This window comes from Rissa tridactyla, chromosome 3, assembly GCF_028500815.1.
Source record: "Rissa tridactyla isolate bRisTri1 chromosome 3, bRisTri1.patW.cur.20221130, whole genome shotgun sequence".
NCBI lineage: Eukaryota > Metazoa > Chordata > Aves > Charadriiformes > Laridae > Rissa > Rissa tridactyla.
The window spans coordinates 25,624,661-25,637,346 of record NC_071468.1 but is presented as its reverse complement, the minus strand read 5'-3'; the positions used below and the strand labels follow the sequence as shown (position 1 = coordinate 25,637,346).

At 39.8% G+C, this 12,686-nt stretch overlaps 1 protein-coding gene across 1 annotated transcript in view; it reads right to left on the bottom strand.

The window, feature by feature from the left end:
- Window positions 1-275: 275 nt before the first annotated feature.
- Window positions 276-12,686, bottom strand: part of LPGAT1 (lysophosphatidylglycerol acyltransferase 1) — a 69,823-nt gene continuing 57,412 nt past the window's right edge. The window contains exons 6-7 of the mRNA XM_054197372.1: window positions 9,831-9,937; window positions 276-5,874 (exon numbers count right to left, since the gene is read on the bottom strand). Of these exons, the coding sequence (XP_054053347.1) occupies window positions 5,723-5,874; window positions 9,831-9,937 (259 nt within the window). The 3' untranslated portion in view covers window positions 276-5,722. The remainder of the gene's footprint in view (window positions 5,875-9,830; window positions 9,938-12,686) is intronic.

Below are 12,686 nucleotides of genomic sequence, written 5' to 3'. Positions count from 1 at the left end.
TTTATTTATAGCTGATCAGCATGTCATGATAGGGTCACAACTCAAACAGCTGACATTTTCATAGCCAAAAGAGGGACTTTTTTTTTTTCTTTTAAAAATACATTTTTCTTTCCAGCAGGAAGGATTTTTTTTTTTTTTAAACAAACATTTCACACTAGGCAGGAATTAAAAACAATGGCTTTTTCAATATGACAACACAGCTGGTAAGCACTGGATCCCCCTCCAGTTTCTGTTTTCCCTCCCCATTTCAAGTTTTCCCTCCCACTTTCTCCCTCCCCAATTCCCCCCCACCTCTCACAGGAAAACACCACACGGAAAAAACAAGACAAAACCCAGAAGGGAAACAAAGAGGTAGATGTAACTACAACCACGGCGCTGTTTTGGAAATTGTGCAAGATGTCTTACTATGCTCCAAGGAGTTCCTTTTCTCCTGCGCTGTACGTTGCAGTGTTACGCACCAGCAGTGAACACAAAAGGTGGCGGGGAGCTAAGAGCGATGGTTAGCCCGAGATGCCAGAGCCACAGAACGAACGGCGCTGTTCCACTTGACATTGCTTTGCCTAGCTGAAGTTGTGTGAAAACAGCCCACTCCACTAAAAAATACACGTATGTACAGAACGATCACAGCCTTGCTGCCCCAAAGGCTGGATTCACATCATTCTCGGACGGTGGCAGCCCAGGGTCGATGAGGGCCCAAGGTTCTGCTCTTGGTGTGCCCTCAGCTCTCAGACACCTCAAGGGGAATCATGGCTACGCAGCGACCTGCGGAGAAGCTCTGGAGCCTGAGCGCCGGCAGAGTTCCCAGCAGGAGCTGGAGCGAGCGAGGGCTGCAGAAGCTGCTGCCCCCTTTCCTCCCAACTGCTCCGCTCCTCCCCTCTCCCCTTCTGGCATAGAAACGTTTGTCTCCGTGTCCGTCCTGATGAGAGCTCTAATAAGCAACGTTATCTACCAACAAATTAACACTGCAGCTGTATAGCGAACCAAACGGTTATTTTACTATTTGTTGTGTTCGTGGTAAGCACAATAGAGATTGTGTATCTATTAGATATAAGCACAATAAATACAACCATCAAAGAAAATAATCTCGTGTGATTAAGGATTAGAAGCACATGAAGTGATCTTGAAAAAAATCAACTTTATTTTTGCCACACAAAAAAAAAAAAATGGGAAAAGACACCTAATAATCTCTGTAGAGAAATGCTCCTTCTGGTATCTGTCTACATTTCTGAAAGACATCTTGGCTGCTGGAAAGACTTGATAAAAAAATCCAATGAAATAAATTCAGTAAAACAACTCCAAACACGACCAGCCCTTTTCACCGAGAGTCACTACAGGCTTCTGCATCCATTTTATCATACAAAACACAGAAATGCAGGTAACACGGGAGGGAAGGAGAAAATTGCAGGTGAAAGTAACTGTTATCAAGAACTCATTTTTACCATACAAAATGAACACCATCGTAGAGTAATTTTAAGGAACTCACTCACTTTAATAGGACAGTTGTTCAGTGTATAATTACTTCATTATCCAATGAGAAAAGAAAAGGTTTAACTTTAAAATGCATAGAATACTTTTAAAGACTTCTTTTGTATCACAGCCAGGTAGTCTACAGTTTTTCCAGAAAAAAATAAAGCTGCTCAGAAGTGGTCATGATGTATGCAGACATTTTAAACCAGAGTATGCTTTCAATTTTGCTCTTCCAATTGTTCTCTTTTTTTAAAAAAAGTGTAAAAACTATCAAATATGCAATTTTGCAAAATAACCCTTTATTTCATATGGCTCCGTTATTTCCAAAGAATACAGTACCCCCCAATGCGTAATTATTTTGTGTGATTATATCAGATCACTACAAAATCTCCAGCTATCAAGAGAATGCACCTGACCCCGGTCTCACGTTTTTGGAAATCCCAGTTTTAAGTACCTTTGGTCCCAGAATTTTATGTCAAGGCAAAGTGGAGCAGTTCATTCCTGTCACACACAGTGATCGGTATCTGCAGTATCTTGTACAAATAGGTGAAAAACGTTAACAGCACTTTATGGCAGTGTCAGACAAAAAAAAAGTTACATCATTTGCAAAACAAGTGAATAATGAACAGTACCACAGTGATCATCGTATTTTTACCGCAATAATAAGATGCAGCTTATTTTTGATGCCGGGGCTGGAGGAGGGAGAAGGAAGCTTTTGATTTTCCAGTGAGCATGGTAAATTGAAATCTTGCTTTTCAAAATCTGATGAGAGCCACTTAAAAAATAATTAAAAAAAAAATCCCTCCTGCAAGAGACATCGTTGTTGAAAAGCTCGATAGAACCGTACATAAAATACGAGAGAATCCGTAAGGAAGGCGCACTCACCGAAGGGCACTGAAGAAAACACTGCTCCTTGTGAATGGGCAGCTACTCTTCGTGTAAGGGCATTCAAAGAGCAGTAATGCTAAACCACTAGGACTTACATCGTTTCAATCGTAACGACTTGTTTATGAACAATTAAACATAGGAAGGTACAGATGTTTTGTGTGCAACCCTGGCAGAGAACCATCTTATTCGCAATACACTTAAATTGCTCTGTTCTCACTTCTGCATGCAACAGCTTTCAGTTGGCATTTTTACTCTAAGTTTTTCATTCTGTGTCGCTTTATACATTCTTCCATTATACTTCTCCTAACATAAATTCGAAGTTATATCAATTAACCATTTTGTGATCAACTGTATGATGGTTCATTAAGATCATTTTCTACCAAACGTACTTTGAACTCTTCAGAAGAAGAAGCCCCTGGATGGCGCAGCAAAACGCCCACTACATCTCTAACGCTGGCCCCACTGCCAGAAGGTAGAACCGAACTGCAACCAACAGGAATTGAGGTTTTCCAAACTAGCCTGGCTGAGCTCCAAACAGTCTTGACCGCATGGCATTTTATAGCACAGAATTTCCTATATATCGTATACATTTTACGTTCTTCCCTTCACAGAAAAACTGCTTGTATCCAATCTATTCTCTTTCATGAAGCAGCATCCAACTTCATGCCGGGAGCGTACTCTGGAGTTTAACAACAGTTTCATTCCACTGTCATCTACAGCATCTCAGCCGTACGGAGACACGACATCAGCCGCGCTTCACGTTTTCCAGTGCAGGCAGGAAAGAAGCCTAAGACCTAATGCTATTTACTCACCCTACCAAAACAACTATCAGTGCTTGAAAACAAACATCTCACAATAGTAAGAACTACAGAGGAACAAACTGAAAATGAACAGGACCAGATAAATCAAGTGATTATCTGAAACATTATTGCGCATTACTAGTTTCTTTAGGCAGCGTGTGAGCACTCACTATTGACTGCAATCCACTGGAAAAAAAATAAATATACTGCATTTGAAAAAACAATGTGGAGTTCACAGGGTCTATAAAGAACAACCTCCTGATGCGAGTTACTGCTGTGCAATCTGCTTATATAAATTTCCCTTTTTATATCGCTCTAGTCTGTCCTAGCTTAAAATAAAACCAGCTGTACTATGGGCATCTCTGTGGTTCTCATCAAACCACCTGGCGGAGGACAGAAATGAGTAGCTTCTCATCTGCATTTTGCAATTTTGAGAGTCCGTTTAGGCCCATGTGCTGCAGACATAACCGCTTACACGGTAACGGCACTGGGCTGCCCCAACACCCTCCTGTCAAACGGCACAATACATACATTCATTCCATCAGCTGTACTTCAGCAAGAGCAACGGGAAAAGAACAGAACACACTCCCACGACTGCCTCCCTTTCAGGGCATGTCTCTTTTTAAATGGCTTTTACGTTACACCAGAATTCAGGTGTGTAAAGAGATGGGACTTAGAAACAGCATCTTACCCAAAACCTGAAGCTGGAGGCAAGCACCATCCATTGCCTCCCACCTGCAGTGGTTCTGTGAAGTCAGCGAGGGGACTCGTAGTTTGGGGGAACTTACTATGGTGGATCACGTTGCAACCATCCCACGGAGCCACCTTAGGATGAAACCACTGCTTTTGGGGAGACAGGGGTGGTGTATTTGACTAGGTATTTTTCCATTAAGTCGGGCAAATTGGCACGGCCTCCTATTTTGGTGTGCTCTTAGGCGCCCCCCAAAGGGAACACTGGCTGGGTTTTGTATCCGGCACACCACCCGCTGTGATGCACGTAGCGGGAGAGGGAGAGAGAAGGGGGATCGATATTACTAACTGGGAGCCAAAACTACCGAGGGCTTACTTTGTTCTCAGTAAAATTGCTCTCTAAAAGGCAGCGTGCCAACAGCTGAAGTTCTGGCTACCGTGCTTGTATTTAGAGAGATTAGTTTTATTTTAGGAACAGCTTTCTCAAATCTGTGTATAATCACATAAACACAATGCCAACTAGACCTGCCAGAAGAAAGACCGCACATCACAGACATCCTTTCAAAAGTATCCTATGGTACACGTCCGAAAGTGTTCCAGTTTGCCCTTCAATTCAACTCATCCTTCTTCCAGTAAGATTTTAGCACAGTGGTGAGCTAATTAATACTCCCCGCCATGTGGTTATTCAGAGTATTTGCCATACTTTTTTTTGTTTTGCAGTAGTATCTTCCTATAGATTTATGATAACAATTATATCTATTTTTTAAGAAACTAGTTTTTCTTCTATTACTCCTTAGCAAAACATTAAGATGGTTGGCATTGAATTATTTAAACTCTCCCACGAGTATATTTAGCACTCTTGGAACTAGCGGGGAGAAAAAGGCCTCTATAAACCACTCAAAGGTCACCTTGGTTGGACTGCAGTATACAAAATACAAAGGTGGCTAAAAATCACCAGCAGCACCAGCAGCCCTTCAGAAACAGCTAGAATTGCTCTGGCTTCCAACGTGGGACAAATAAACCCTAAGCTTTATGTCTTTCCTTCACGGTATTTTCACTTTTAAGAGTGCATTTCGAAAACTGATAATGACCATTGAGATGCATTCTGAACAGAACGGGAAAATTAACCACGTGACTTTATATTTTCCAAGCTTCTTCATCATACGAGATACTGGTAGCACACGGAATTCAGAGAGCTGATGGTAAGACCACAGCAGAGATGGGCAGATTCATTAGACGTGGGCAGCTTCTAATCACACTACGATGCTGCAATGCTTTTTTGAGGACTGATTCCTCACAAAAACACACCTGACGCTGGATCTTATTTGGGTCCTGGTTTTAGATCAATGTGCCTAATACAACAGCAACTGCTGACGCGCGTAGCCGCAAAGATACCGCCACCAGCTCTGTCGAGTATCTTTGACTCCAGCACAATGAGTTGCAAGAAAGTACGAGTTGTGCAAATGAGGAATCTCTAACCACACCAATGCTGTACAGACTACTGAAGAGACAAGTTGCTGAATTTTCTGAGCTCTAACTACGATGCCAAGAAATACTTGTGGTGACAGAGCTTTCTTGTCACAGACATTCTTCTACGGTGGTTGTACGATTGCACCTTTTGTCCAAATGCTGAATTTGCTTAAGTGTGGGTGAGAGTATACATTTTTTAAAAATACAGACAATTCTTAAAATAATACATCATCAGGTCACTATGTTACTGATCTTCACTTTTAGTGGAGTTTAAAATTTCCCCAAAGAGAGGGAAGAGTCCGTCCAGTATTTTCCTTTACTCTTGAATATTCACATTTGCACATACAACAAGACACTCGTTTGCAAGAGCCTGGATTCCCATTGTGTCCTCAGGTCCCATTCCACGTTTAAAATAGGCAATGATAAAAATACTGAAAGATGCAGTACCACATACCGCCTGACAAAAATGCAAGTGATTGTATGCCGACTAGCCACAGGTTACTGAGGGTCATCTCCCGAGAAATAGCTTTTGTTTGACCCTGCAGTGGAGGAAAAGCTCCTAAAAGAGAAAAGAAAACACGTTTCATGCTTCTGCAGCAGGAACGATAGCCTGAAAGCACAATTCTTTACCATCACCACTTGTCCCAGCAACGGTGCCCACAAACGATTAATCGGTTATTTCTGTATTATGCTGTTAAACTTCCAAAAGATTCTCCGGAATTCAAGAAAATAAAAAAAACCAACCCTTATCTTAATTATTAAGAACAATTTTCATTTCATTTGGATACAAACTTTAAGGATAAACTTCAAAGCATTCCTTAAAAACATCTATCCTCATTGTATTCAACCTTTGCAGGGAGATCTGACTGTCAACTAAGTTTTCTGGGCTATTTTGGAAGTTTTATTAGCGCCTGTATGATCAAATTGAATGGATTCCACATTAAACTTTACAGCTGCTTGATAATGATTTTATATACTGTGAAGAAGCAACACACATATTCTCAAGGTTCCTCTTGCAAATATAAATATACACACGCACTTTTTTCTTTTATTTAAAAAACAACCGTTTCTACACGTTGTTTGAACATGCATTGGCCAGTCAGTCATATCGACTGTAATTTGCCACGCAGTCTTCCAGAAAGATTCTACTGAAATGCCTGTCTAGCTGAGAAAGACTGGCAGGACATACAGCTGACACAATTAAAAAATTCATTTTTCCTATTTTTTTTTTTCTTTTTTTTTTCCTGACTTAGAACACTAAATTAAATGTGTCTGAATACATCAGAGCTTTATGATCATAAGCAAATTGTTTGCATATATTTACATCAGTATATTAAATAATTTGCATTGCATTTTACTGAGATACACAAAGCCTCGATGATATGAACCACTTCTGTTGTTGTTAATCCTGAACAGCGGATATAAAAACTCTAAATATGCCAGAGAAGATGATGTACTTGCTGCAGCATTAGGGAGTCATGACTTCTCATAGAAGAACAAGAGATGAATGATTCAAAGAGTAAAGATACAGCAGTGTCAATTTTTAATCTTAGAAACCACACAATTTGGGCAATTAGATACCATCAGCAACTTATCTCTATGCTTCGCATTTGCAATCACGGGAGGAACTGCAATCAAGCATTTAAGACAAAGCTTTTCTTCCTGAATGAATGCTCTTAGATTAAAAAAACAACCAAAACAACACATACCCTAAAAAAAACCCTTGATGAGTCCCATCCTCCTCTCACTGATACCTATTTTCACACAAGGGCAGATTCACCACACCATTTATTCCCCGGTAATTCTCACTGCTAAGCTTCTATTTGTCCACTCCATGCTACGTTTGTTCTTCCGCGGCCCATTTGTTTTTCTGTACCAACACCGACCTTTGGTTTCAGTAACTTTCCTTCCTCCTTGGTACCGACAGCGACGGCCTCTTCCCCCTCTCCCAAGCCAACTTGTGTCTTACAGAGAAAAGTATCCTGCACTTTCACAGCTGAGACAAGCCAAGCACTTTTAGTCGTCCTTCCCAGAAACGACTCCTCCTTCCCCTTAATCATCTTAGCACCTATTATCTGCCCCTCTTCCCGGTTCAATTCATACTTCGTGAACGGGGATGATGGACCTGTACGCAGAATTTCCGGATGAGGTTTCAGACTTGGTACAATGAAGACTATTTCCGTAGAACTGGTGAAAGCCCTCTCCTGTTGCCCTGTAGGACGACATTGCTTACTGTTCTAGTTACATCTCACCAGTTGGCTTATGATCAGAGTCAACGAGGAGCATGATGACTTCAGTATACGGTACTCATTTCCAAACTGATAAGCTCCTCGTTTATAGGGTTTTTTTAATTAGTCTCCAAGCGCTTTCGATCTGCTAAATGTGATCTCATTTCTGTTACTACAGTGTTCAAGTTCATCCTGCTGAGGACTTCAGAGAAATCATGAACTTGCCAATACAAGCTTTCCACTAGCTGCTAAAATAGGAGTCTTGGTGTTGTTTATACCTACAGGTATTAACTGTAAACATTTTTAATTTTATAGATGAAATGTGTAAAATGCACCTGTAAGAAAGGATGGGACAGTTTCATATTAAAATTTTAGGAGGATAGATTTTTTTTGTTTAATTTTAAGAAGCCTAATATTACAGGCTTTCCCCAGTTCCATTAAAGTTCTGAACACTTAGGAATACAGCAAAAACGAAAAAGGTGTTTTAGGCTTTGTTTCTTCTACTTCCCAAATAAAAATATGCCCAAAAAAATGTATTCCTCTACCAATGACATTATCAATACAAATTTTTAAAGTTTCACGTAGCATTAAATGTTACTCCAGCTTCACGAAGTAAGCTTTATGAACTAAGACAAGTTCCTAAGTAGTGTGTATTCCAAAAAAATTAAAAAATAAAAAAGCCGAAACAGCCCTTAGTCTTAAAAGCACACCAGCTTTAGATAACGTAACCGTCAATACAAAGCGAGCTCTGGAGCAGCATCAGGGATTCCCCTCATATCAGGCCTCAGGACTTTTCCAGGGGGTTTCAAAAAACTGTGGCAGCACTTTTGCAGTAAGCCAACAAAAAGCAATGCAAGCAAGTTCTCAACTGGCATAAATGGCAGTAACTTTAAATTATGCTAATTTATGCCTAATAAGGTACTATGTCATAGCATTTACATTTAAAATATGTCTTATTAATTCATACTGATGACATTGGCAAATTATAACCAATTATCCTATTTTGGAAGCGCATTTCAATGAATAAATCTGATTATATTCATTATACTCTCTGAAATTCTGGCCTAGTTAGATTTTTTGGGTATGATTTATTTTAATGTTGTTTGTGAAATTATGTCTCAATAACAAGAATTCCTTACCTCCTATCGACTACACTTGTAGTTTTATGTAGATTCACAAACTTATTTGTCTAATAAAGTCCAATATATGCATTGGGATGCAATTCACGTAGCAAGGTCTGGCTTTTGCCATCGATGATGGATGAGTGACAGCGGTATTTCATAAAGCAAAATACAACTCTGGGTTGTTAAAGAATTCTACTAATCTTTTTAAGCACTAGCATCAATCAATTAAGCACTCGAAACTGAATTAACACAGTCTTTGCAATAAATCGTCTAACAGAAGTAACATCTATGTTTAACATACTCACTCTGAAATGTAAAACTGAGTTGATTCAAGACACTGAATATTTTTCCCCCCCCCAACAACTGCGCTACTTTGTAATGAACAGATTAATTTTCTTGAGAGACAAGTTGCGGTATTTCATCTGGAGTCTTCCCACTCAGTCTATGTTTGATAAACTTCCTTTCCTGTATGTCTAAATAAAACTCTATTTTTTCCTCTCTGGATTTTCTTTTTTTTCCTGATGCTGAATTCCTCTGTTTCGTATTCTGAACACACACCCACCCCTGCTGGAGGGCAGATAACATACTTCAGTATCAACTGGATGGAAAAAAAAGAGCCTTGAGGAAACACTTCTCCAGCTACGGTTTCCAAGTATTTACCCGATATTTTAAATCACGTGTTTGCCAGTATCCCTTCAGTAATGTTATTAAGGCCCTAGATTTATTTAGATTCCTCTGCTCCGTTAACATCAAAGGTACATTATGATGGAAGTGATCCTCAGCACCTCTCTGCCAGGAGGTCAGTACTGACAGCACCGGGCTGCAGATCAGGACTTTATGCTGTCTGTAATTCTTACAGATCCTTCCATCATAGCATCTTTCTGTTCAGCTGAACAGGAAACAGAGGAGGACTACGGTTCTGGGTTAGACCTGCAGAGATGACCGAGATCAGTTTTCTCTAACGCTACAAGCACCAGAGGAACACGCTAAATAGCCACACCAAGCAGATAAAATAACCTGCCTCACACAAGAGTCTTATTTAATCCCTTTTAGTATTAATAATTATATCTACTGTATTCATGTGAAGAACGTACACGCGTTCTTAAATTATTTTGAGCTCCTTGTAAGAAAAGGACCATTCTCTTTGCTAAATATCATCCTACCTGTTTCATAGAAATGTGTCAAGAGATCCTCCTTTTCAATGAATCGTTGATATAGCCAGTGTGTAAGAGCTTCAGGCTCTGCAGGTACGTCTTTAACTGGAAAAATCCTACCAAAGAAACAAACAAAGTCAACCTAGAAAATGCATTCTCTATGTGAAGAACAAGTCTTCCCTTCTGCCCCAGCCCACCCCAAAACATAGAGAAGAAGAGTTTGGCATAAATCTAACTGCATGGTTTGTTCTCTCTCTGATTCACAGATCACGCGGGCATTAAGGATACAAAACCGGAATACGCCAGGTCACCAGTCAGATGCACACAAAAGACACGGGCATTATTAGCTTCTATCAAATGCTGTAGTACAGCAGATAAAACAGATAAAAGCTATTAAGTTGTGTCTTTTTTTTTTTTCTTAATTAAATACCACCACACTGTACTACTATCCTTAAAAAAATACAAACCAAGAAGCAATGAAGTTCATGCACCGAAACAGAAAGAAATAAAAGATTGAGAAGGCTCATTCACAGTTTTGAAGAAACAGTTTTTCAAGAGGCAGAAGCCACGTAACGACATCACCAAGTACCAATAGCTTTTCTGTATCAGAAAACAAGTCCTCCGTGCTTTTCAAAGGATGCCTGAAATTTCTTTGTCTGAAATTTCTACAGCAGGTTTTACACTGAAAACTGACCGTGTAAGTATGCTCAAATATATTGCTGCTCTATTTTAAAAACCCCAATGGAAGAATTACCAGTGATACTCCTACACAGAATACTAGGTCCACTTAGAAAATCAGATATCCAGGGCAGAATTCACTGAGATACATACATACAGAAACCCCCAAATAATCCACCATCCCTCACTGGATTTTTTTCTAAACAGAATTTCAAGTCTTGCAGTAATGGTGAAATCTCCTCAGTAGACCGTAAGTGCCTTTTGATATAGACAAGAACTTACATATCTGCTGTGTTTCACTGGGAGGCCAATGCAGAAGAGATTTCTGTATCAGGCTGGCCTGAAAAATTCATAGTCTGAAATGTGAAACCTTTACTATAGCTTCCTCTTTTCAGGTGAGCTCCCATTTACCCTGTCATCCATGCCATGCTTCTATTTTCATCAGTGGATTTTTCATCTCTTTTTAAACAGTCTTGAATGAGTATACTGAAAAGAACTTGAAGTAACACCACAATCGTGTGGGAACTGTCTGAACAGATACGGGAATGAAAGACTAAAGAAATAAGATGCTTCTGAAGAATGTTTTTGTTGCTGTTACTGTTTTCAACATGTTTGCTTTGTTGCCAATTCACTTGTACCTCCTCTCTCCAGCTTGATGCATGGAAAAATAAGCTGTAAGTGGAGGAGAAAAGCAGCAAAGCATTGCCCTAATGAGCGAATTAAAAATAACAGTGCTTCTGTATACAGAGATAACTTCAATATAAGGAGATGAACAATTTTGTTTTCCAACCATGGCATCAACATGAACTCGTATTTCTGTACCTCTTGTAGCAATTCTACCTATGTCTTCTAGCTGTAGAAACGCCAGTTTCAGAAACCAGAAATTAGCAACTGTTATCTCAGGTAAAATATAGTTTGAAGAAGAGTCTTTGGCCAAAGACAAATATTATGAAATAGTTGGTGGTCCAGTAAATAGCTCAAGTCCTCAGCGTGCACATTAAGAACAATGATAAGGAAAGTTAATAAAGAACTACTTTATTGTGAAGCCCAGACATTGTACAGCAGATTAAGATTAAACCACACAGAGGCAAATAAAAACCACACCCACAGAGAAAGGACCATTTTTGTTGAATATATAACACTAAGGAAGACTTACTCTCTGTCCCCAAACACAACCCAGTTGCCAAGCACTATTTTTACTCTCTTCTGCAAAGAGATAAAAGGACTCAGCAATGGAATATTGTGTTTCACAGTGTATTCCCGAAGGACAGATGTTTGCTTACGCAAGTTTAAAGATGGTTCAGAACTAACAGAGCACGTGTGTGGGCTCAGGACAGAAGTCTAGGATTACTTGGCTTCATACACAGTTTCCATTGTAAACTGCAGATATCCTTCACCTCCATCTTCACTTCTCGGTTATCTAATGGGTAACAACTCTACAGCTCAATAACCTAGTTAAGCCTGGTATTTTCCCAAGAATGTACCTTCTAGTCTGAAAACACTATCACAAGATATTACAAGACACTCATTGGAAACAATTTATGAGCTGGCACTTTAATGGAGTAGCAAAGTAGCGTAACTGATACCAATATTGGGAGAGACTAATGGAATGCATCACACTGCCTTCCTGCTTGAGCCCATCCAGGCTCTTGTATGAATCAATACAGTACCAGAGTACTCGAATCTCTGGATATAAACCCCACTTCCTAAAAGTTCAAGAAGCAATCACTTTTACAGCCAGTTTGAATGAATATTAAAGCAGAGCGAAAAACAACTGATTTTCCAATAATGCTACACTGGCTGTCACAATTTAGCAATGGTAAGTGCTAGCGTATTTGGAAGCATTTTCAAACATACTTTTAAGATTATCCAGAGTTATTTTTACAAGCAGAACATTCTTATTAACGACTGAGCTAAATTAGAGATGTTTAAAAAAAATCCTTGAACGCTGGAGACAAGCCCTTCCTGAACTAAATAAGGTGAAGCTAAACCTCCTTGTATTTATACTAAACATAGAATCATAGAATGGTTCGTGTTGGAAGGGACCTTAAAGATCATCCAGTTCCAACCCCCCTGCCACGGGCAGGGACACCTCCCACTAGACCAGGCTGCTCAAAGCCCCATCCAGCCTGGCCTTGAACACTTCCAGGGATGGGGCATCCACAACCTGCCGATACCATCGTTCTC